Source organism: Xenopus laevis, chromosome 9_10L (assembly GCF_017654675.1).
Source record: "Xenopus laevis strain J_2021 chromosome 9_10L, Xenopus_laevis_v10.1, whole genome shotgun sequence".
In the NCBI taxonomy this organism is placed as follows: Eukaryota; Metazoa; Chordata; class Amphibia; order Anura; family Pipidae; genus Xenopus; species Xenopus laevis.
The window spans coordinates 114,245,892-114,272,914 of NC_054387.1; the positions used below are offsets into that span (position 1 = coordinate 114,245,892).

The 27,023-nt window shown below is 40.0% G+C and overlaps 1 protein-coding gene across 1 annotated transcript in view; it reads left to right on the forward strand.

Moving 5' to 3' along the window:
* Positions 1-5,026: 5,026 nt before the first annotated feature.
* The window catches only part of scnn1b.L (sodium channel, non voltage gated 1 beta subunit L homeolog), a 45,331-nt gene continuing 23,334 nt past the window's right edge, over positions 5,027-27,023 (forward strand). The window contains 4 exon segments of the mRNA NM_001085789.1: positions 5,027-5,245; positions 15,886-16,205; positions 16,697-17,009; positions 19,404-19,594. Of these exon segments, the coding sequence (NP_001079258.1) occupies positions 5,237-5,245; positions 15,886-16,205; positions 16,697-17,009; positions 19,404-19,594 (833 nt within the window). The 5' untranslated portion in view covers positions 5,027-5,236.

Genomic DNA, 27,023 nt, shown 5'->3' on the forward strand with positions numbered 1-27,023 from the left:
CCCTTCTGGAAAAGAGACAAAATGCAAGAAATCACCCCCATTCCATTTTTGTTTATTTTTTTTTTTTTTGAAAGACAGGTCGTTTCGAAATAATTTAAATTGTCACTTAGTAGCTGGGATTAAACCCTAACAACCAGTCAGCAGTTTGGAAATCAGAATGGAAGATGATTAGGAGAGAGCCTGAAAAGAAACATAAGCAATACAAATAAAAATCAACCTATATCATTTTTAAAAATTAATTTTCGGTCATTAGGGGCAGTGACCCTGACAACCAGACAGCATTTTTAATCACAGGCTAGAAAAAAAATCCAATTATTAAAAAAAAATTATTAAAAATAAAATATTATGGACCAATTGAAAAATTTCTTGGAACTGGTCAATTTATAGCAAACTAAAATGTGAACTTTCTCTTTGCTGACTAGGGTATATTTTATGTTATGGCCAAGTCCCTTACTGTGGCCTTTGTGTAAAGAAACAGATTCAGTATAAAAATTATACTGTACAAAAGTGTAGGCTAATGTTTCCATCACTTACAGGAAGTCTCACGGAGCCAAATTTACTAAAGGGCCTATTTACGTCTCGGAAGGCTTCACCATACTTCACACAACTTCGTCAGACATTAATTCGCAGCAAATACCCGATATCCAGAAAGCTCCGAATTACGAAATGGCTGTCTCCCATAGACTCCATTTTATCAAAATAATCCAAATTTTTTAAAATTATTTCCTTTTTCTCTGTAATAATAAAACAGTAGCTTATATTTGATCCCAACTAAGATATAATTAATCCTTATTGGAAGCAAAACCAGCCTATTGGGTTTATTTAATGTTTAAATTAATTTCTAGTAGACTTAAGGCATGAAGACCCAAATTACGGAAAGATCCTTTATCCGGAGCATTCTGGATAACAGGTCCCATACCTGTATTTATCAAAGTACGTGGTTTTGTCATCGCAAACCCTTCTAAGCGAATTTTCTGTACCGCTACTTTCTTCCTAAGGAAACACACGCTTACGTCAATTTAAATATAGCGGGTACATACAGGTCATATATATGTCTTTATTAGTGAGTGCTGCTGAAATTGCTGGAAGCCGCCATTTATTATGAAAAATGTCCAAGGAAGCAAAATGAAGACAAAAGAGCTCCTCTATTGTCCTAGACATGAGCCCACCCTAAAACAAATGTGGAATGAGCTTCAAATGGTTAAAAAAAAAAAAGTATCTATAACATATATTAACAGTTATAACTTTTAAACATAATCCAACATTAAATTATGAAAAAATAACAGTGTTTTGTTTTTTTTTATGACTTTTTTGACACACAGGATCTGATGTCAGTGTAGGGTTGCCACCTGACCCGAACAGTTCGGATTTTCTAAGGCCTGTTCGGGTATCAAGTTTATTGTGAAAACCGAACAATAATCTGGCCAATAAAGGAATTATCAAGTGAGGTTAATTTCTTATAATTAAAGAAACAAAAAAAAAAAGCAAATCAATCAAAAATAAGAAATTGTTTTTCTAAATTAGCATTGCTGTATTTCAGAGCTTTCTGGATAACTGATTTCTCTATAATAGATCCCATACCTGTAATTTAAAGATTGGGCCTTCTCAGAGATAGGGTTTGCCACCAGTGTGGTTTTGAACTGGGCTTCAAAACTTCCTGTCCAGTTTACAACATTGAGAAAACTGGATGGAAATACAGCATGTTGCATCTAAAGGTGGCCATACACGGGCCGATAAAAGCTGCCGACAGACCGTGTCGGCAGCTTATTGGCCCGTGTATGGGGGCCCCCGACGGGCTTCCCCGATCGAGATCTGGCCGAAAGTCGGCCAGATTTCGATCGGATGGGATTAAAAATCCCGTCGGATCGCGGCCGCATCTGTTCGTTGATGCGGTCCCGCGATCCGACCGCCCGTTTGGCGAACGCTAGGATCCGATCGTTGGGCCCTAGGGCCCACGATCGGATCAGCCCGATATTGCCCACCTCAAGGTGGGCATATCGGAGGGAGATCCGCTCGTTTGGCGACATCGCCAAACGAGCGGATCTATCCGTGTATGGCCACCTTAAGTGATGCTAAATCCCTGCCCTGGAGTCATTGCTCCACCTACTTCATTGTGTCTGCCTCTTATGTCATCCCTGCTCCATCCCCAATGCAATCAATCCCGCCTCCTTTGTACGGGTTTAGCCACCAGCAAAGGGGGCAACCCTATGTCACAGTTAAAACCTGGCGAAAAACATACCTCTCAACATTTTGGAAATAAAAAGAGGGACAAAAAATTTACCGTGCTACGTACGGCGATTTCTTTTTTACCACGCCCATTTTTTTTGCCCACAACCCCTAATTACCATGTTTTTATTACAATTTTGCTAATGAAGGTGAATTGCCCTTTAAGCTGTGAGTCTAACTTCTCCCAAGGAACCTGTTATCTAGATTGTTACAATTACTTATTTGCTTATCTCAAAATTGTTACAAAAGTATCTTGTCTGCAGCTGTGGCTGTTCTGGGCTCTCTGTCAAAACCCAATTAAGTTAGAAACCTTGTATCTTTTTTTTAGGTGTTCAGTGCAGAGAAAATTGGACTTTTCAGTACAAACACAGGACTGTCCCGCTGAAAACGGGACAGTTAGGAGGTATGCGAAACAGACTCTGGCAAAAAGGGTTACGTATTGGAAAGTTCACACTTTGATTTTCTCTAGAGCTGAGCTTTTTCGCTAGCAAATTGCCCCCTTTGCCTTTTAGTAATTTGGCAATGTCCCTGCAAATTGTCTTTTTGGCAAATTTTCGCTTCCCCGATCGATATCTGGCCGAAAGTCGACCAGATCTCAATTGGGCAGGTTAAAAAATCCCGTCGGATCGCGCTCACATCTGTACGTTTATGCGGTCCCGCAATCCGCCCGCCCGTTTCGGATGCATTATGATCCGATCGTTGGGCCCTATGGCCTCAATGTGGGCATATCGGGAAGAGATCCGCTCTGTCCCGTTTCGCCAAAAAATTTGCAAAACTGCACAAACGGCGAAATTTAGCAAAACGCATTGAAGTCAGTGGGTGCGTTTTTACACGCGCATCAATTTCTCTCACTCCAAATGCATTAAACGCAATGGGTGTTTTTTCTTATGGTGTCTTTTTTTTGTCCTAATGCATTAAAGTCAATGGGCGTTTTTATGCGCAAATATTTTTACGAGGGCGACAGTTTCTCTCGCTCCAAATGCATTAGAGTCAATGGGCGTTTTTTCTTATAGCGACTTTTTTTCTCTAAACGCGATAAAGTCAATGGGCGTTTTTCCTTATAGTGACTTTTTTTCTCCAAATGCAATAAAGTCAATGGGCGTTTTTTCTTATGGCTGTATTTTTTTCGGTGAGTTTTCCCGCTTCAAATTTTTGCCTCAGTTTCATGAAAAACACACACAAGGCGAAATTCGGAATTTTGCCGCGAATCCATGGCTGGTGATAATAAAACATGAGATGATTTCTGGATTATCAGCACAAACATTTCTTTTCAATAGAGACTCTGTGCCAGGTGCTCTGCCCCAGGCCTTCAGCAATAGGGAGTGGACATCACCGTACTGTTTGTAGGGTAGGCACTCAAACAGCAATCCAGGCAGTAGTAGTAAAAACAGGTCTTTATTAGAGTAAAAGTGTGGATTAAAGCCTTACGGATTTTGTGTTCTCGCAACACTTGTAAACATGTAAAGTCTAAAATAGAATAAGGCTAGAAATGCTGTATTTTGTATACTAAACATAAACATGAACTTACTGCACCACAAGCCTAATCAAACAAATAATTTATTCTTTCAAAGTTGGCTACAGGGGGTCACCATCTTGTAACTTTGTTAACCATCTTTGCAAGACTAAGACTGTGCACATGCTCAGTGTGGTCTGGGCTGCTTAGGGATCGTCATTAACAAAGCTGCTTGAGTTCTGCATGGCTGGGAAGTAAGGCGGGGGCTCCCCCTGCTGTTCATAAGTATGATTGTTTCCCAGCTCAGCAGTTAGGGACCATCTGACAATTCCTATCCACAGCAGTAAATGAAGGGAGAATTTCACTGCATACAAACAGGTTTCTTATAAAAACGGTACACATTTTTTAATTAAAGTATATTGGAGATAGGTTTCTTTTTCATTAAAGAAAGTAAAAATGGGATTTTATTTTTTTGCCTTTACATGCCCTTTAAGTGTTGTGAGAACACGAAACTCGTAAAGGCTGTAATCCACACTTGTACTCTAATAAAGACCTTTTTTTACTACTACTGCCTGGAGGATTGCTCTTTGAGTGCCCACCCTACAAACAGTACGGTGATGATTTCTGGATTAAGCGATCTTAAATCTGGACTCCTGGGATGAAAAAGTGCACTTAAATAAAATAGCATAAAAATATTGAAGCATAATGTGCTCGGTGCGAAACCCATGAGGCTTAAAAAATGTTTATCTTTTTAACAACTGCCCTTTTTTGAATCCAGAGGTCCAGATTTGTGTATGACTAAATATTCTGGTGGAACGGTGCAATATGGCCACTGAAGGAATGAGCATCAAATAATGCATCAAAGAGGCACCAGAAACAAAGAGTCTATAGGACTTTCCCAGTGGTACCACCTTGCTGTCAGCAGTGTAGATTCTGTGCAGCGTGGAACATAAAAGATGTTCACAACCAAATTATATACAGATCTTGCTGAACTACAAGCACATACATATTTCCAAATATTATCAAGACTTAAAGTATACTGGGAGTGGACCTCTGCCCCAGCAGCATTAGTGTAACAACTTGCAAGCTTTCAAGGCCTCTTATTATTATTATTATTAACATGTATTTATATAGCACCAACATATTTCGTAGCACTGTAAGGTAAACGTGTTTATTTGCCAATGTTTAGAGGGGCCCTAAAATAAGGTTGTTGTTGCTGCAGGGCCCATTCATTTCTAGGGGAATGAGGGTCGGGGTCGCGTTTCGGGGAGCTACACGGGCTGAGAGCACATACACAGGCAGCAGGTGGGCGGGTCTGGGTACCTGGCAGTGCACCTGGAATCTCTACAGCAGCAGCAGCAGCAGCAGCACAGAAGTAGCGCACAGTCCGCACATACCGCCGGCTCACTTGCCCTCTGCTGGAGCTAAAACGGAGCTCGCTAACTGCACTGCGCCCTGCGCAAAGATCACCTGCAGGCGCGCAGCGAACCGGTGTCTGCGCTTCTCTGCGTCTCTGGAATTTGGTATTTCGGATTTCCGTCTCTCGGATCCCAAACCATGATACATGTGAGTAAAGCTGAAGTCGGGCCAACACGTGTGTGTGTAAGTGTGTGGTGTTGCCATAGTGGTTTTCTTAGGGAATGATTCAGAGATGTACTTTTCACAATCCATCTTGCTAAATATATGTGGTATACATCTGTTTATTTGTATTTATGGCTGTTTGTTGGCTATCTTATATTGCTTTATATTGCTATGGGTGCTGATATGTTCTCTCTCCATAGATGTTGTACCCTTACACCTATAGAGATCCCCTATAGAGAACCCCTTGCTGCCACACTATAGTACTGTAAGACCAGACCCATATATTTAATCTTTATTAGAGGCAAAACAATCACATTTTAATAAATGATTTTTAATAGACCTGATGTATGGAGATCCAAATTACAGAAATACCCATTGTCCAGAAAACCCCAGGTCCCAAACATTCTGGATAACACATTCCATGCCTGTATAGATAGATAGATAGATAGATAGATAGATAGATAGATAGATAGATAGATAGATAGATAGATAGATAGATAGATAGATAGATAGATAGATAATATTAGATAGATAGATAGATAGATGATAGATAGATAGATAGATAGATAGATAGATAGATAGATAGATAGATAGATAGATAGATTAGATAGATAGATAGATAGATAATATTAGATAGATAGATAGATAGATAGATAGATAGATAGATAGATAGATAGATAGATACTGGAAGACAATATTAAAATACAGGTATAGGTCCCATTATCCAGAAGCCCATTATCCATAAAGCTCCTAATTGAAGGAAGGCCATCTCCCATAGACTCCATTTACAATGAAATACATGAACATTTTAAAACGTGTTCCTTTTCTCTGTAATAATAATAATAAGACAGTACTTGATTCCTGCTAAGATATAATTAATTCTTATAGTAGGCAAACCAATCCTAATGGGTTTATTTGGTGTTTAAATTATTTTTTTGAAGACAAAGTATGATGATCCAAATTACGGAAAGATTTATTATTTGGAAAACCCCAGGTCCTGCACACTCTGGATAACAGGTCCCATACCTGTATATATATATATCCATTTGATCTAGTTGCTATTTTGACAGCCTTATTACTGTAGAGCAAGGTGGATATTCTGGCAGTACCAGACTCTATAACCTGTTGGTGACATATGTATTATTTTGGGGATGTGGGTGGCTTTAAATGCCAGGGCTTGTATTGAAAATGAGTCGCAGAGTAGCAGAAAAACTTGTCCAACCTCGTAGGTAAGGGGCGGGGGCACATGTGGATTTTGGCTCCCACTTTTATCAGCGTTGTTCCATTTGGCAGATAATTTTAGGGGAGCAAGCCAGGCAGTTCATGAGAACAGTTTAGCTGTGGCATTATCACACCCAGTGTTTGTGTAAGCTGACTTGTAATTGTAAGCTTCAGGTTTATAGCAATGATCAGACACGTTTGTTTTCATTTTGTTCACACCTTGGTATATTTCCTGATGGCCTAGGTTTAAAAAAAACAATGAGAAAATAATAATAATAATAATAATAATTACAATGATTATTATTACTGTTCTCCAATTTTATGATAGGATAATATTGTTGGAAAGGTTCACATGGGCAACGTATTCACTCAACGTGATAGCCTCAGCTGCGGGGAAAAATAAATTCCCTCTTTTGGAAAATATCCCTCGTGTCTCTTAGCAACAGTTATAGGTGATAATATTATTATGCGCCATTAATATTTATTCATCTGCTTTTGTGTATTACAGGAATAGTATAAGCCATATAAAGGCAGCAGGCCACAGGGCAAGTACTTTTTTACATCCAGTCCTTGTTGAATAGGGTTGGCCTATATAACCTATAACCTACATTTAACTAATGCCATAAAATATGTCTGACTTCTTTGTGTGAGCCAAACATTCACTATATATACACAAGCCATGTAACATGTAACCAGAGTTCCCTGTATAACTCAGCCTGCAGCCTTGTGCCTTTATATGGTCACAGAACCCCTCAGTGACTTCTAATATCTTTATCATTTACAGTAGGGGGTACATTATCCCTTATAATATATGAGTGATACTCAGAGTTCCCTGTATAACTCAGCCTGCAGCCTTGTGCCTTTATATGATCACAGAACCCCTCAGTGACTTCTAATATCCTTATCATTTACAGTAGGGGGGTACATTATCCCTTATAATACATGAGTGATACTGTGAGTTCCCTATATAACACAGCCTGCAGCCTTGTGCCTTTATATGGTCACAGAACCCCTCAGTGACTTCTAATATCCTTATCATTTACAGTAGGGGGTACATTATCCCTTATAATACATGAGTGATACTCAGAGTTCCCTGTATAATTCAGCCTGCAGCCTTGTGCCTTTATATGGTCACAGAACAACCCCTCAGTGACTTCTAATATCCTTATTATTTACAGTAGGGGGTACATTATCCCTTATAATACATGAGTGATACTCAGAGTTCCCTATATAACACAGCCTGCAGCCTTGTGCCTTTATATGTCCACAGAACCCCTCAGTGACTTCTAATATCCTTGTAATTTACAGTAGTGGGTACATTATCCCTTATAATACATGAGTGATACTCAGAGTTCCCTGTATAACTCAGCCTGCAGCCTTGTGTCTTTATTTGATCACAGAACAACCCCTCAGTGACTTCTAATATCCTTATCATTTACAATAGGGGGTACATTATCCCTTATAATATATGAGTGATACTCAGAATTCCCTGTATAACAGCCTGAGATCCCCCAATCTCTTTTTTTTGCCGCAAGTATATTTATGACTGACCCCTCACCTCTCCTTCCCTTTTTACATATCAAATGGTATTTATTGGCTAAAAAAAAAAAAAAAAAATGAAAGTGCCCCATATGCAACGTTTTATATTCTAGCTGTGTTCCTTAGCTATTGAAATATTGGTAGAAGTGTTTCTTTTAATATATTTAGCTACTTGCCCCCCACCTGTAAACTTTCTGTAGACGCCAATGGTTGCCAGTCCGTTTGTGGGAAGTGTTCAATAAATTGCCACTTGTGTTTATCTACTGCCTTTGTCAACAGAGCATAAAACATTCAATTTCTACAGTTTATTGTTTAACAGGCAGCAAAATGTACATAACCAGAAAGAACCTGCCTGCTTAATGTGTCCAAAGCAGACTTTACAAGATACGTAACATAGATAAGAAGAGAAACCAGAAAACTCTCTAGTACAGTCTTCCTATACAAGCCAGACCAACGGAATTGTTTAAAGGGGAACTCCATTCCACTCCTGCTGTTGAAATAAGCATCTCTCTGTCTCTTTCTCTGCATTACTATTTCAGACCTGAAAGACCTAACTTTTCTACATTGTTTCGGGACCCAGAACCAGAGAACATAAAGGGATAAACAACTATATATCTGGAAATGAAAGTGAAAAAGGATACAAAATATTTCTTCAAATACATGCATAGTAAAAAAAGAAGGCAGGGAGCGTATTTTTTTCTTCTGAATCTATTTTTGGGATACAAAATGAACCCATATCTCTACTAAAGGGTTTGCAGTGTGTTAAAGGGGTTGCTCAACTATAAATTAACTTTAATTATAATGTAGAGCGTGATAATCGGAGGCAATTTGCAGTTGGGTTTTCATTTTTTTTTTTGGGGTTTTCATATTTGTTTTCGGGTTATTGAGCTTTTTATGCGGCAGCTCTCCGGTTTGCAATTTCAGCAATCTGGTTGCTAGGGTCCAAAGTACCCTAGCAACTATACACTGATTTGAATAACAGACATGGGTATGAATAGAGGAGGCCCTAAAAAGAAAGATGAATAATAAAAAGTAGCAATAACACTACATTTGTAGTGCATTTTTTTAGACGGGGTCAGTGACCCCCGTTTGAAAGCTGGAAAGCAGAAGAAGAAGAAGTCAAATAATCCAAAATCTATAAAAAAAAAAAAAAAAAGAAAAAATTAAGGCCAATTGAAAAGTTGCTTAGAATTGGCCATTCAATAAAATACTAAAAATTAACTTAAAAGAGAAGGAAAGGTTAACACTAAGTAAGCCTTATCAGAAAGCTCCACCTAAATATACCAGTAAACCCTCAAAGTATTGCTGCTCTGTCAAAAGAAACACCACATTTCTTTCCTTCTATTGTGTACACATGGGCTTCTGTATCAGACTTCCTGCCTTCAGCTTAAACCTCATTGCCCTGGGCGTGAGCATGCTCAGTTTGCTCCTCTTCCCCCTCCCTTCTTTAAGCCCAGAGCTATAAGTGAGCTGGGAGATACTCAGGCAGGAAGTGATGTCACACCAAGCTAATACGGCAGCTGCTATCCTAAACAAACAGAGAGCTTCCAGAGCTTTTTACTCATGGTAAAACATTCTACAGAATAAATATAGCAATTTAGCTTGCACTATTGTGGCTAATCTATTGGCAATAAACTACCTCCGTAGCTTTCTTTCTCCTTTAAAGGTGAACTGCACCTTTAAACAGTGCCAATAAGGAGCGAATACTGACCCTAGAACTGTAAAACTAGATTAGCATTAATGTTAGGCAAATTTGGACTGGACTTGTGGGACATCCCTGTCTAGTTGCTAGACCCACTGACTTCAAATTTAAATTTCTCGTTACCTATTGAATAGATGTGTTTGAACAATAGCACTTCATCAGGCCCTATTTAAACACTAGTGCAGTGAAATACACTTTTTGAGAGCGGTGTCACCACACAATCAGGATCATGTTGTTCTACATATATATACGTTGTATTTAGATACACTTGAGATATAATTCACTGACTGGAGTTTAAATTGCTACCCCAGCGGAAAAAAATATATGTACAATTTAGAAATGTATCCTTGGCCACAGGATAAAAAAGAAACGTGTGGTTTTGTTGTACCGGTATATAAAGAGACTTTACCACTATGTTAGAGGTGCATTTCCACTTAACGATCTGGAATGGTGTTCCACAATTCTAGAACACTGGTTTCTGGGGTATTCGGCAAGAGTTTTTTTGTCTAGAAACACAATTTGTTCAATGAATGGGACAAGTAGGCCCTTAGGAGTTACTCCATTGGTTACTGATCCACCTTTTCGACATTCCACAGTTTTTATTGGCTCTACAGAACAGATCTGAAACCTGAAGTTAATTGTTGGAGGAATTTTTCTGTTTTTCAAAAGTAATATCAACCAGTGTATCTAGTACAGGTATAGGATCCCTTATCCGGAAACCCGATATCCAGAAAGCTCCGAATTACGGAATAGCTGTCTCCCATAGACTCAATTTTATCCAAATAATCCAAATTTTTAAAAATGATTTCCATTTTCTCTGTAATAATAAAACAGTCGCTTGTACTTGATCCCAACTAAGATATAATTAATCCTTATTGGAAGCAAAACCAGCCTATTGGGTTTATTTAATGTTTAAAGGAAATTCTAGTAGACTTAAGGCATGCAGACCCAAATTACGGAAAGATCCGTTATCTGGAAAAACCCAGGTCCCGAGCATTCTGGATAACAGGTCCCATATCTGTATAGGTAAATCTAAAAACAACTGGACTTGCTGAGTAATCAATGAAGGGTGAGTTTCTAACGCAGAATCTCAGGCTAAAACTCAAGGTTTGATTCTAGTGTCAGTGCTTTGCAGTTATAGAGAATAGTAATGAGCTGCCTGACCCCAAACCACAGCGGTGGGTCAAGCTTCAAGCAGGGCTCCTCCCCTCTGGTGATGTAATTGTGCTGATCCCTCCCCTCTGATCTATGAGATCATCAGAGGGTGATGAGGAGAGCATTGTCCATAACGATACATCATAGCTCCCAACAACGAGGGCCAAATACTTGTGCTGCATGCAGTGCGGCGAAATAGCTTTGGACCACGCCCATTTTATAGCCACACCCCCTAATTAACATGTGAATTTTACAAAATTTGGCAGTTTACGAAAGTTTGAACACATTTCTGGGAGTTTTAGTACAATGTTTTATGTGTTCTAACAGTTTTGCTAATGAAAGTGAATTGCCCTTTAGGGCAGAGACATACGCTCAGATTCATGGAGATTAGTCGCCCAGCGACAAATCTCCTCTTCAAGGCAACTAATCTCCCCGAACTGCCTCCCCGCCGGCTAGAATGTAAATCGCGGCGGGATGGCAATCGGTGCTCTTTGTTTTCCAAAGTCGCCCGAAGTTGCCACACGAGGAAACTTCAGGTGACTTCGGAAAACGAAGCTCTCTGAGTGCAATCCTGAGTGGTGATTTTGATTCTAGCCGGCGGGGAGATTAGTCGCCCGAAGAATTGGCGATTTGTCGCCCGGGCGACTAAATCTCTCTGAATCTTCTCATCTGTTTCTGCCCTTAAACTGCTAGTCATAGTTCTCCCAAGAGACCTGCTATCTTAAAAAGTTACAACAAGTTTTGCTTATCTTAAATTGTTACAGAAGTATCTAAGTGCAGATGCTGACTGTTCTGGGCTTTCTGCCAAAAAGCCTCTTATTTTAATTCAGAAACTTTGTATCTTTTTCTGGCGTCAGTGCAGGAAATCAAAGAGAAAGTCGGGACATTTCAATGGGAAACCCAGGACTTGGGAGGTATGTTAACAGTGATTTGTGCCTAATGCTAAAGCATCAGGAGCAAATACTTGTACATATCATCTTATTTTTACCCACGGTGCAGCTGTTTTTGTGATCTCCATGAGCTGCTTGCAATTACTTTGATCACTTCCAAGCAACACTTGGTAAATATTATTTGTGAACTATTTATATCTGTGTGGGCAAAGCTGGCACCTGGGAGACCAGAGATGTTCTCTTGTTGTGTGGGCTGCGGAGTCTGAAAGCAGAATACCCACTATTCTGGCAATACCGGACTGGGAAGTAAAACGTGTGTGGGGAACCGAGTGGAAACGTTTAATATAATTAAAAAGTTTGTGTCACATGATCATTGGAACCATAAGTGCATTATATAAAATAATAATGTACCTCCTCTTATAAAAATATAACAATGTCATAAGTCACCTTGGAGTTCCAGCGACTTGTATTAAAGGCGAGGTTCACCTTTGAGTTAACTTTTAGTATGTTATAGAATTCTAAGCAACTTTTCAGTTGGCCTTCATTAGTTATATGTTTTAAAGTTTTTGAATTATTTGCTTTCTTCTGACTCTTTTCAGCTTTCAAATGGGGGTCACTGACCCTGTCTAAAAAAACAAATTCATTGCTACTGCTACTTTTTATTACTCATTTTACTAATCTTTCCATTCAGTCCCTCTCCAATTCATATTCCAGTCTCTTATTCAAATCAATGTGTGGTTGCCGGGGGAATTTGGACCCCAGCAACCAGATTGCTGAAATTGCAAACTGGAGAGCTGCTGAATAAAAAGCTAAATAACTCATATCCTATTAGGGTACCAAAATTACTCCTCATTATGAAGACAGTTTCACAAAAAATTTGAAAAAAATGAAAGCTAGTTTAACTAGGTGGGACATTAAACCGCTCTCATGGTTCAGAAGGATTGCAGCGGTAAAGATGAATGTTCTTCCCGAAACTATTATATATGTATGAGACACTTTCAGTTCTGATACCGATCAAATTTCACAAAGACTTAAAAGCAGCAATTAATATCCTTTATACTGGGAAATAAAAAGTACAGAATAAATAAAACAACTTTAACCACATCCATTATCCAAGGAGGCTTAAGGGTACCAGCCTTACAACAATACAGTATGATGAAGAAGCCCAACTCCGACATATCCTTGCCTGGACTGATCGGTCACCCAAAGCAACTTGGGCACAGATTGAGGCGGCTCAGTTCACCCCCTATCATCCTGATGCATGGTTCTGGTACCCACATACCAATATCTCACCCAATATCTCGATGCTTAAAGCAACAGCTGTTTCCCTAGATGTGTGGAAGAAAGTTAAGGGTAAATACAAATTGAACTCACAACACTCACCCTTAACAGCTATTTTAGACAACCCTCTCTTGGAACCAGCAATGACATTCTCATTAGGTAAGACAGGAGGCCATAATCGTTTATTTAAGTTCAAGAATATGATAGACTTGTCTACAGCAGCCATATTAACATACGAACAAACTACAGAGTTGAGTGCGGAACCCAATCTACCCTGGGACATGTCCTTCCAGATCAGGCATTTCACGTACCCATATCTCAGGGCCCTTCAAATACAACCAATGGCAACATTTGAATCATTGGCGCTACAAGGCTTACCCCAACGAGGAACAATGTTGGACTGGCCCAGCGGGGCACAGGGAAAAAACTCGGTGGGCCCCAACCCTCATGGGCCCCCGCCAGGCTAGACCCCCTCTTTCCATTTTGAAATCCTCCAAAAAAGAAGAAAATCGGCACCGTGCAACCGGGCTGGGAAGCCGGAGGGGGGACCTGGACAGCGGTCCCGGTGGGCCCCGGGCCCCCCAGTCCGACCCTGACGGGGAATAATCTCTAAAATATATAAAATCAATAATGAACCCCCTTTCGCAACAGAGTTCAAACATACATATATGAAAAAGAAAAACTAAATTGGGACTCGAAATCCCAACTGAAGATTGGTCCTGCATCTGGGAGAATACCAAACGTGGGATTACCTGTACCAAGCAAAGGGCTTACCCATGATGCCATACAGTTACAGAACTGTTGCTAATCAGGTATTGACAGCAACACACGTATCAATTGCGGCTAAGTGGAAAACTAAGACTATACCCACAAAAACAGAAATTGAAAACAGAATAGAAAGTAACCGAGTCTTTGAATATAATATAGCCTATGTTCAAAACAACGTTGCACAGTATCTGAGAGTCTGGACAGCGTGGGAAACACGGCACCTTTAGAATCTGTATAAAAGAGATGATGGGCGACTTTTACACTACACATTATTGATATAAGGGTTGCTGGTAATGATATGCCAACATCTGGTTTGGAACTTGAATCTGAAACCCAAAATATATACAATATGGGAAATACAAGTTAGAAATATGTCTACCGTATTGTATGACTGGCTCATCCTACAGGATTACAGGGAATTGGACATCTAACTATACATTGGATAGGTTTTGGATGGCTTATAAACTGGACTACAATAAACAACTAATGTAAAGACACGCTAATACCACTATACTTTTTGCTATGTACTGCAATTAATTGATATGTATCCCATTTTACTTTGTATATTTGTATATTGTATATGTTTTTCTTGATTGTGTCTGTAAAACTTAACAAAAATATGTTACAAAAAAAATAAGCTAAATAACTGAAAAACCACAAATAATAAAAAATGAAAACCAATTGCAAATAGTCTAAGAGTAACAATCTCTACATCAGATTAAATGTTAATTTAAAGGTGGACAAGCCCTTTAAAGCAGTTGTCTTTTAAGATCGTCTGTTCCAAAATAGAACCCCTGCTTGAAACTAGGAACTAACCTGCAGAGTGGGCGCTTCCCTTAGGTGGAAGTAGTTGGAAAGCTGAGGGTAGACAAATAGTGGTGCACATCCTTACTGGAAGTGACTAATGTCCCAGAGAGTGGTCCAGATCATTGTATTGCAACTCTAAGCTTAAAGGGATCCTGTCGTCAGAAAACATGTTTTTTTCAAAATGCATCAGTTAATAGTGCTGCTCCAGCAGAATTCTGCACTGAAATCCATTTCTCAAAAGAGCAAACAGATTTTTTTATATTCAATTTTGAAATCTGACATGGGGCTAGACATTTTGTCAATTTCCCAGCTGCCCCTGGTCATGTGACTTGTGCCTGCACTTTAGGAGAGAAATGCTTTGTGGCAGGCTGCTGTTTTTCCTTCTCAATGTAACTGAATGTCTCTCATTGGGACATGGGTTTTTACTATTGAGTGTTGTTCTTAGATCTACCAGGCATCTGTTATCTTGTGTTAGGGAGCTGTTATCTGGTTACCGTCCCATTGCTCTGTTGTTTGGCTGCTGGGGGGGGGGGGGAAGGGAGGGGGGGTGATATCACTCCAACTTGCAGTACAGCAGTAAAGAGTGATTAAAGTTTATCAGAGCACAAGTCACATGACTTGGGGCAGCTGGGAAATTGACAAAATGTCTAGCCCCATGTCAGATTTCAAAACTGAATATAAAAAAATCTGTTTGCTCTTTTGAGAAATGGATTTCAGTGCAGAATTCTGCTGGAGCAGCACTATTAACTGATTCATTTTGAAAAAAAATTTTTTCCCCATGACAGTATCCCTTTAAGGTTGTATTTCAGAGCTTGCGCTAGTGCAGGCACCCAGCAACACATGATGGATACCCAGAGCTACTCTAGGGCATGAAAGAGTTAGGGTTAGGCAGCTGACCGTCTTAGGTTTCTCCTAAGTATTTTAGTCAGGATAAGGTAGGATTAGAGGTAGAGGTGTTTCAACTGAAGTGTTCCCTGGTTTGTATCACATAGTATTACCTGCTCCATTATTTATTTATTTGTATGTGCAGCAACTCTACACTGATACTGGCACGTTCCTATAATGTTGCTGAATACAAAGGATACAGACAGATAAAGGTCCTGTAAATGGTGCCCCGGGATTTGGCCAAATCCTGAACCAATCTTGGATCCCTGCATGCCTAATAGACACGTGGGCTCTCAACATATCTGTTTATATTAGATGCATCACTGAAGTCCATAATATATCCATTCATGTAAATGAAATGTCTGTCCTTTCTGCAGGGAAAGATGAAGAGGCTGAAGCGATATTTCACCAGGGCCTTGCACCGTATACAGAAGGGACCAGGATACACCTACAAGGAGCTGCTGGTCTGGTTTTGCGATAACACCAACACTCATGGCCCCAAACGGATCATTAAGGAAGGGCCTAAGAAGAGAGTAATGTGGTTTATACTGACGCTGGTCTTTGCAGGACTTGTGTTCTGGCAGTGGGGGGTTCTCATTCTGACATATCTCTCCTATGGAGTGAGTGTGTCTCTTTCAATTGGATTTAAGACCATGGAATTTCCTGCTGTGACGCTGTGTAACGCCAACCCTTTCAAGTGAGTACAGCCAAGGGTGTTGAAGATCTTCATCAGAGGGCCTCCAAATATAATGGCACACAGGGTTATTGCCAGCGCAACAAAGCAGTGCTTTTGGCACATGGTGTAAAGTATATAATTGTGAATTTCAAGTTCAAAGTTTTAGTGCATTTTAGCTCTTTTATTTGCTTTAAAAAAATATCCTTAATGGGTCCAAATAAGGGCTAGACCTTTGTGGGCCTTTGTATTCAGGTACTATCTGGAGAATGGTTGGTTATTTTGTTTTTAAAGAGTGGCAGGATACATAGATGATGTTTTTTTTTTACATGGGTATTTTTATTAAATAAAATGTACAGCTACAATATACTTTCATTAACAGAAGAAGTACCTTAAAGGGCATGGATAGGTAATACTCTGGGGGGGTACCAGTATAGGCAAATTTCCTTGTCCTTTAATAAATCGTTTGCTGGAATCTATTTCACCTTATTTCTCATGTCACGTTTGCTTTTCAGATACTCACGGGTTAAGCCGCTCTTGAAGGAACTGGATGAGCTGGTGGCCACGGCTTTAGATCGCATTCAGTTTTCTAGCCAAAACCAAGGCAACACATTCACCCACAACAACCAAACACGTCAGAATGTGACTCTTGACCCCGCTCTGTGGAACCACATACCACTGGTGGTTATTGATGAAACTGACCCACGGAACCCTATTATACACAACATCTTTGACAACAATGCCGTATACTCAAAGAACAGCTCAATTAGAAACTCTTCAGAGGATCAGACATCCTACTCTCAGCGATACAAAGTTGCCATGAAACTGGTGAGTCCATCTACTCATTCACGGCTCACTTAATGTGCCGCAAGGGTCTTCTTTGTCCTGTTTGGTTATGGTGTTACCAGAAGCAGAAATTACTATGAAGGGGTTCCAATGAGAGTTTAAAGGAGACCTATCCTAATATTTAAGGTAATACTGAATAATACATGTTTTTACTTTGGGGTAAAAGCTAATAATTTAAAAAAATGCACCCTTTATTGTATATCTCTATAGATCTGCTATGGTTCAAATGAAGGGTGGGGTGTCATAATGGCCCCTGCCAGAAGCACAGTAGGAAGGGGATATCCAAAAACAGACCTGCAGGCTTCAGTTCCCTATCAGGTCAGACTAGCTGCTGATTGGTTCCTATCATACAGTGCAGTGTGCTGAGTGCCTCTGGTACCCCTGCACGGCCTTGGAAAGGAGGCAGCAGGAAGTGGAACTGATGGACTGGATTAGTAGGGTTTTTGCAGAAATGTTCAATAAAATAACCAGAAAACATTTTTCATTAATGCACATTCTTTCAATATTTAAAAGAGTATAATGCACTGATACATTCTTGTTTTTTACATAATATGTCTCCTTTAAAGGAGAATTAAAGGGCATGTAAAGTCTAAAATAGAATAAGGCTAGAAATGCTGTATTTTGTATAATAAATATAAACATGAACTTACTGCACCACAAGCCTAATCAAACAAATGATTTATGCTTTCAAAGTTGGCCACAGGGGGTCACCATCTTGTAATTTTGTTAAACATCTTTGCAAGACTAAGACTGTGCACATGCTCAGTGTGGTCTGGGCTGCTTAGGGATCGTCATAAACAAAGCTGCTTGAGTTCTGCATGGCTGGGAAGTAAGGCGCGGGCTCCCCCTGCTGTTCATAAGTATGATTGTTTCCCTGCTCAGCAGTTAGGGACCGTCTGACAATTCCTATCCACAGCAGTAAATGATGGGAGAATTTTACTGCATACAGTCTGGTTTCTTATAAAAATGGTACACATTTTTTAATTAAAGTATATTGGAGATAGGTTTCCTTTTCATTAAAGAAAGTAAAAATGGGATTTTATTTTTTTGCCTTTACATGCCCTTTAAAGCCTTGAAAAAATACGGCTGTCTATGGCAGACACTGGAGGCAACAGGCTTACACCACTCAGAAACACAGAAAGTGAGCATTCTTGAGGTTTATTAGGGTGGTCATAAATTAGATGATTCTCTACAGTAGTAGACGCTTGTGTCCTGGTGGGCCTCAGCCTGATGGTAATTTAGGGTGAAATTAGGGGATAATTCCTATTATGGCAATGTTTTCCAGAGGCTGTAAACTTTTCATCAGTAAATAGGAACCCAAATTAAAGGTCTTCTGCCAAACTTCAATAGGGGCATAAACCCTAGAAGTTTAATAACAACTACTCTACATCTTCTACCGCGACTGTGGAACACATGTATGGTCACCTTCCTACTGTTCCATTTTCCCTGAGATTTCTTCCTTATCTACAGATGTGCTATTGGTAGATAAAAGACAACCATCTAAAACATCACATGATGGTCTGTTGACGCACCCCTTGACCTGGCATACATGTACTTGTATTTATTCCACAGATTGTTTTCTGCGGTTTACAAACGAGCTACTTCTTTAGGGGTTAATGCACCTTTAGTTCCTCGTGCCCAATACACAGCTTTTCCTTGCGATTTTGAGTATACCCCACTTAATCTGTTTTTCTACCTGACTCGGGTTATGCATTTGGCAACTATCTGCGTCTGGAATTTGTCCTGACAACACAAAGGCATTTGTCAACATTTTCCACATCTCTGAGGACAGAGGGTTTTCATTAGCAATTGCTAGTTAGCACTTGCCAAGTTTTCCTTCTACTAAAGTGGCTTTATTTAACTTGTGAAATCAGCTAACAGAGACATGCAAATTGGCCACCGGTGCTGGGGTGATGTGCCAAATCTAGGCTGAAGGCTCCTTAGCACAGAGCAACTAGGGTCTCTAGTTTTGAGCATAGAACATGCAGACAGCAATCATCCTAGAAGGAGAGTCATATTTCATAGACTTCCATTTTTATGGTGCTATTTTGGTACCTGAGGTACAGTGAGATAAAGTAGCATCTCTAAAGCCTCAAGGAGCTGAGATTAGCTCTAAACATATTATTCCCCAGGTTCAGCATCCCCTTGCAGATAAAGTTTTGTAGATAATGTTATTTTTATGTACTATACTGTTATTCATGCGCCCGTTCCACTTGTTGACTGATAGCACTGTACTGAGAAAACAGATATTTGTCAATCCTAGCTGGTTGGTTGGTTGGTTGGTGAAGGAGCTTCACAAGTATCCTATCCATAATATTATGTGTAGAGGCGTTTTGTACAGCTAAGTTTATTTAGATTTGAATGTTTTTTCTGCAGTGCACAAACAATAACACCCAGTGCGTCTATCGGAATTTCACTAGTGGAGTTCAAGCTTTAAGGGAGTGGTACCTTCTTCAGCTTTCCAGCATCTTCTCCAATGTGCCGCTGTCTGGTCGCATAGATATGGGCTTCAAAGCAGAAGATTTGATTCTCACCTGCCTGTTTGGGGGGCAGCCGTGCAGCTACAGGTACAATATCAACACATTCAATGAAGGCAGTGAATGGGCATCACAGCCCTCAGTTGTCACAACATGTATTTTCCACAACGATGGTGGTATATTGATTTCTGTAGAGTGTTGCGTTCTTTGTTTATGATGCTTGCGTGTACCTATACTTCCAGATAGGTCATTGGCTGGTTGGAATTGTTATGCAGCATCCAGTCACTACGAGAATATCATGGACATCAAAATTAATATTTCCTTGGCAGTAGAGTAACTATAATTTACCGAGCAAAGTTACAGCAAAAACATTTTAGGACCTCAGTAAATATAAGACATTGTTCATTATAAACATGAAACCCATTATACACAAGACCCCCAGTAGTCGCATGGGCTGCTTCCATTGTAGATACACCCCTGTCCGTTGGTTTTAGAACTAAACATATGAAATTTATGATCACGGAAGCTAATATCTTGAAGCTCATAATGTCATTGTGACAGTGTAGGACATACTCACATTGTAATAGACCTAGAGTGAGCCTGAAAATGACAGTTTTAAAGCTTCAAAACCATTTGTGTAGAACAGTGGTTATTGGTTGTCAGACCTTAGAGGACCAGTTTTTCTTCAGGATCCTCTTTAGCTAATAACAAGGTTATAGATATAGGAGTTTATTGGTGTTTCAGCCATAATTGCAAGAAAATCTAGGACAGCAAATAGGGTTTTACCATAAATCTCACCCTGACTGCCCATCAACTAGTCTTCCAAAGTAATCTAGGAGAGCAATTAGACATTCTCATTGAATCTCTTCATAACTGACCTTCACTGAATGTATACCCCACCCCCATTACTACCACTGCTACGGGCCCAGTTTGGAAACCACCGTTGTAGAATATAGACAAACCCTCTGCAGTTGAATATTATATGCAGAGTTCTCTTCTGCTGCTAGATCAGATGGACTGGTAGAGAGTTATAAAAATATCAGACAGTGTGGGATTATCATCTGGCTGTCTGGGTCCCAAAGAAAGTAAGGGGGCCCAGCATCAGTGATGGGGGCAGGGTGAGGGCGTACATTGTTGGAACAGGAGAACACACACAGCAGATAATGGGCAGTGTGTTTAATAATGTAAATTATAACTATTCCGTCACTGTCTAGAACAACCAACCAGAGGCTTGTAGGCAACATATTGCTCACCAACCCCTTGGATGTTGCTCCCAGTGGCCTCAAAGCAGGTGATATTTTTGAATTCCAGGCTTGGAGGAAAGTTTTGGTTGCATAAAAAGCAACTGTACTGCCAATCAGAATGTCCTGTAGGCTGTAAGTTCATATAGGGGCCTAGCCCTAATGCCAATTACAGCCCTTATTTGGCACCCTAAGGGGCCTTTGTTCATGCTTGTGTTGCTCCCCAACTCTTTTTACATTTGAATGTGGCTCACGGATAAAAAAAAAGGTTGGGGACCCCTAGGCTAGAATATTTAGTAGAGTTTTAAAGAGAAACTGAAAAAGAAAAAGTGAAGCAATAACGTTTATAAAGGTGGATATAACAGTTATGTAAAATATAAAAAAGACCAATCAGAAGTACAATAATAAATATAATAATTGGGTTTGTTCTAGCTAGAGAAGAGATGTTTGTGAGCTGAGCAGAAAATGGGTCAATACAAAGAACTCTCAGGAGATCATTTCCCTCACAGGAATGTACAAGGAACAAGAGGTCACCTCTTGAGATTAGAGGAAAAGCATCTTCACCTTTGGTGACCTAAAGAGTCCTTTACAGTGAGAGTGGCTTATGGAGAGGCTGTTTTGGCAAATTCCCTTAATACCTTTCAAAAAAGGGCAGAGAGAAAGCAGGATATTCAGAGGTTCACTCATATATTTAAATAGGGCAACAAGGATCCTTTGTAATTCCACTTCTCACAATGTCTTGAAAGTGTTGTGATTAACAGACCTGTGAAGAAGGAGGATCACACAACTTTGCAAAGGAAAGTGGGGAATGAAGTACTGTTATGTCAGTTCAATGATACAGGCAGTCAGTACAGTTATGGGATCCGTTATCCAGAAGCCCATTATCCAGAAAGTTACCAGTTACAGGAATACCAAATCCCATAGACTCAATTTTAATCAAATAATTCACTTTTTTTTTTTTAATATTTCCTTTTTGCTGTAATAATAAAACAGTAGCTTGTACTTGATCCCAACTAAGATATAATTAATCCTTATTGGAAGCAAAGCCAGCCTATTGTGTTTATTTAATGTTTACATGATTTTCTAGTAGAATTAATGTATGTAATGTAATGTATTAATGTATGAAGATCCATATTACAGAAAGATCCCTTAGGCCCCAATTACGTATTCTGCCTAACAGGTTCCCTACCTGCACCAGCAATGCAAAGAAAAGCAACATTGCTCATTAGCTATTACATGTTCGAGTGTGTGAAATCATCAAATATTTCTAATGAAAGTACAATTTGTTTAGAATGACATGTTCTTTAATCAAGATTGTGGTTGTAGGTTTGCAACCCCTTTAAATAATATTGCATTTTCAGACCGATAAAAGGGTACCTGTCATCCTAAGAAATAATTCTTAATTCTTTTCTATTGGGTTAGTCAAGCAAAATAATCTTTCCTTACACTACATAGGGGAAAGGGAGAGCAGTGACATCTAGAAACGGCAGAATGGAAAGTGAAAGTAACTGCCTGCCCCGCCTCTATGAGGCATAGAGGCAGGGCAGGCAATATTTGAGTGTCAGCTGTGATTTTTAAATACAGGTATGGGGCCTGTTATCCAGAATACTTGGGGCCTGGGGTTTTCTGGATAATGGTAATTTGGATCTTCATGCCTTAAGTCTACAAGAAAATCCATATAAACATTAAATAAACCCAATAGGCTGGTTTTGCTCCCAATAAGTATTAATTATATCTTAGTTGGGATCAAGTACAAGGTACTGTTTTATTATTATAGTGAAAAAGGTAATCATTTTAAAAAATGTGTATTATTGGGCTAAAATGAAGTCTAAATGAGACGGCCTTCCCATAATTTGGAGCTTTCTGGATAATGGGTGTACTTTTATACAGGTATGGGATCCGTTATCCATTGTCCAGAAAGTTCAGAATAATGAAAAGCCCATCTTCCATAGACTCCATTTTATCCAAATAATCCAAATTTTTAAAAAAGATTTTACTCTGTTATAATAAAACAGTCCATTCTCTACTATGCAAATCTCCTGCACCCCTAGTACACTTGCACACAAAATCATGTTTGCTGTTTTGGGTGATGGGAAGTCCCATAAAAATTAATTCCAACCATCAGCTGGAAAGTGGCCATACATTCCCAGATCCTCTTGCTTGTCCAGGTCATCAAATGAACCAATCTAGACCTAATGTGGACATCCAAATGCAAGGCCAAACATTGGATCATGCACTGAGACCTACGGGATCTTTTAGATTAGTCCAACAGGCATCTGTACTTTGTTGAATGTAATGAATTGAACACTAAAGTCAGAGTTGGACTAGGTTAGTTGGGGCACACTGGAAAATCAGGTAAAAGACCCATCTCCAGCACACTTTTCTGCCCCCTGCCCCCAACAATGCCGAAATCTGACCCCCGTGAACCCCTTACAAACTGTCCAAGTGCGTTGTAAAGGTCTGATGTAAAATCTTAGCTATCCTGGGGAGGAACCCGCTATTCAGGTAATTGTGCCAGTAGCCAATAAGACAGGATCAATAGCCAGGCATACAATTCGCTAGCGTAAGATGATCAAAGAGGCAATGTAATTTTGAGGTCGGTGCCAAGGTGTAACCCATTAAAGTTTATTTGTCCATGTACTTCCTCTTAGGATTTCCTAAAAATATCCTTAGTTTTGCGGTAGGTGAGAACAGGTCTGGGAAAACAGAATTAATTTATATAAATCTAACACGGTAATATGAGCCACCAAAATTGCAGGGTGTGTATCTGGCGGGTGAGTTGCTGGGGTTGTGCAATTTGTTCTGGGGACCCACAGATTTGTGTTACACCCTACACCTCGCTCTGATCTCGCTTTACAATCTCTTCTGCAATGAAATAGAGAAACAACAGCTCCTCCCTGTGCTAACAATGATAGTGGCGAGAGACCTCAGCCCAGACATCCAGCCTCTCCAGCAGAACAGGAAAGATCTGCGCCGCTGCTGTGCCAGGGAGATCAGTGATCACAACGAGTAATAAATATTCACACACACACACCACAAATGACCAGTAGCCACCTTTAAAACATTATTTTTTTTAATGAGCTTTAAAATAGTTTAGACAAACAATGGTGATTGCTAAAGCTCAGCAGTGGGCAGGTGCCTTCACGTGCAGGTTGGGTGCTTGTTACTTAAAAATGCTGAGACACAATTGCCTGATTCCTGAATTCATCCAAGGCTCCAGGTGATTGGCATAGAATGGGTGACAGTTGTGAGCATATTGCCAGGCCATCTTTAAAGGAGAAGGAAACCCAGTGGGCGCAAAAACCCTCCCCCCCTCGCCTGTGTTGCTTCCCCTCCCTCCTCCCCCCTGGCCTACCTGTCCCGCTGGGCAAATGCCCCTAACTTGTTACTTACCCTTCTGCGCAGGTCCAGTCTACGGAGTTCACAGACGCCATCTTCTTCCACGCAATCTTCTTCCTGCTTTGACCGGCGTTTTTCATGACTTTTGGCGCATGTGCAGTAGAGCCGTACCGGCGAAATGCTCCTACTGCGCATGCGCCGGTCAAAGCAGGAAAAGATCACTTGGAAGAAGATGGCGTCTGTGAACTCCGTAGACTGGACCTGCGCAGAGGGGTAAGTAACAAGTAAGGGGCATTTGCCCAGCAGGACAGGTAGGCCAGGGGGGAGGAGGGAGGGGGGCATCACAGGGGAGGGGGGGAGGGTTTTTGCGCCCACTGGGTTTCCTTCTCCTTTAAATTAATCTCCCCATCTGCCATGAAAGAGAGTGGTTCACATTTACAGAGGTTGTTCACCTTTGAGATAACTTTTAGTATGATGTAGAGAGTGATATTCTGATTTGTTTTCATTTTTTATTATTTGTGGTTTTTGACGTATTTAGCTTTTTATTCAGCAGCTCTTCAATTTGCATATTAACCAATCTGGTAACTAGGGTCCAAATTCCCCTAGCAACCATGCATTGATTTGAATAAGAGACTGGAATATGATTAGGAGAAGCCTGAATAGAAGGATGAGTAATAAAAAGTAACATAAACTACACATTTGTAGCCTTACAGAGCATTTGCTTTTTTAGAAGCGACGCTCATTTGAAAGCTGCAAGGAGTCAGAAAAAAGGCAAATAACTATAAAACTATAAAAAAAAATAATGAAAACCAATTGAAAAGTTGCTTAGAATTGGCTAGATCTATAACACAATAAAAGTTACCTTAAAGGTGAACTACCTCTTTAAGTAAACTTTTGGTATGCTATAGAATGGTCAGTTCTAAGCAGCTTTTCGATTGGTCTTCATTGTTTCTTATAGCTTTTTAACGATTTGCCTTTATTCTTCTGACTCTTTCCAGCTTTCAAATGGGAGTCACTGACCCCATCTAAAAAATAAAGCTCTGTAAGACTACAAATTGAATGTTATGGCTACTTTTTATTATTCATCTTTCTATTCAGGCCTCTCCTATTCATAATCTTGTCCCTTATTTAGATCAATGCATGGTTGCTGGGGTATTTTGGACACTAGCACTTAGATTGCTGAAATTGCAAATGGGAAAGCTGCTGAATAAAAAGCTAAATAACTCAAAAACCACAAATAATGAATGAAAACCAATTTACAAATTGTCTCAGAATATCACTCTCTACGTCATACTAAAAGTTAACTCAAAGGTGAACAACCCCTTTAATTGTAACTATTGCCCTACTGATATCCATGTACAAGTACGGGTTCCATAATCTGGAAAATGTTATGCAGAAAGCTCTGAATTACGGGATAGCCACCTCCTATAGACTTCACTGTAATCAAAAAATTAAAATTTTTTAAAACTGTTTCCTTTTTGTTCTCTATAATATTAAAACAGTATATTGTACTTTATCCTAAAATATAACCAGGGTCGGCTGGGGGCCCCGGGGCCCACCGGGACTGCTGTCCAGACCCCCCCTCCACCCCCTACTGTGATGATGCGCTCTGCGCATGCGCAAACAGAGCCCCGTCGGCGCGCATGCGTAAATGGCACTAAACGGCGCCGGGAAAAACATTTTTGTACATCGGGAGAGATGGGTCTGGCCCGGCGGGGGCCCATGAGGGTAGGGGCCCACCGGGCCAGTCCGACACTGGATATAACAAATCAATACTGGAGGAAAAACAATCCTATTGGGTTTATTTATTATTTAAATGATTTTTAGGACAGAGACACACAGTCAGATTCGGAGAGATTAGTTGCCCTGCAACAAATCTCCTCTTCTTCATGGCCACTAATCTCCCCGAACTGCCTTTCCCTGCCTTCCCTCCAGCTAGAATGTAAATTGCCGGCGGGATGGCACTCAGAGCGCTTCGTTTTCCAAAGTCGCCCAAAGTTTCCTCGTGAGGCAACTTCGGAAAACAAATCCCTCCGAATGCCACCCCGCTGGTGATTTTCATTCTTCTGGCGGGAAGGCAGGGAAAGGCAGTTGGGGGAGATTATTGGACATGAAGAAGAGGAGATTTGTCGCCAGGGAGTTATTCTGTCAATTTGCCCTTTCTTACAGTACATTTATCATATTGCTCTTGTTTGCAAGGGCACTGCTTAAAATAACTTGTTTCCATGGGTTTCTATAATTATCAAGAGATTTATGTAGTGAAGTTTATGGTGGATTAGGCTTGTATGTATGTGTTGGCGTTTAAAGAAAACAGTTGGGCGTAGTTATACATTTATAGGAAGGGAGGTTGTAAAAAAAATTGTTATTGAAGAAAGACTAACCTATAAAAATAAATCAGCCAGAACTGCCTTGTGCTGCTTGGAAAATTCTGTCACCTAATGTCCTGCTTGTTCTTTGTGAGTTCTTCAGCAGAATAGCCTCATAGGAAGTGAAACAATTCTCCTGTAACATTATGTAACCCTCATCTATATATTCAAGGTTCAAGGTTCTAGTTATATAGTGTATAATTGCTTCTGGATAAATAATTTCATGCTCATAAGGTTGGAATTGCTCTTGTGAAGTCCCTGCTATCTATTCCATGCAGTCCTTAAAAGTTCAATATAAAAATAAAAACAGGGTAAATAGATGGGCTGTGCAAAATAAAAAATGTATCTAATATAGTTAATTAGCCAAAAATTTAATGTATAAAAGCTGGAGTGACTGAATGTCTAACATAATAGCCAGAACTCAAATTCCTTCTTTTCAGCTCTCTAACTCTGAGTTAGTCAGTGACTATAAGGGAGGCCACATGGGACATATCTGTTCAGTGAGTTTGTAATTGATCCTCAGCATTCAGCTCAGATTCAAAAGCAACAGTTATGATCCATGTGCCCACCCTC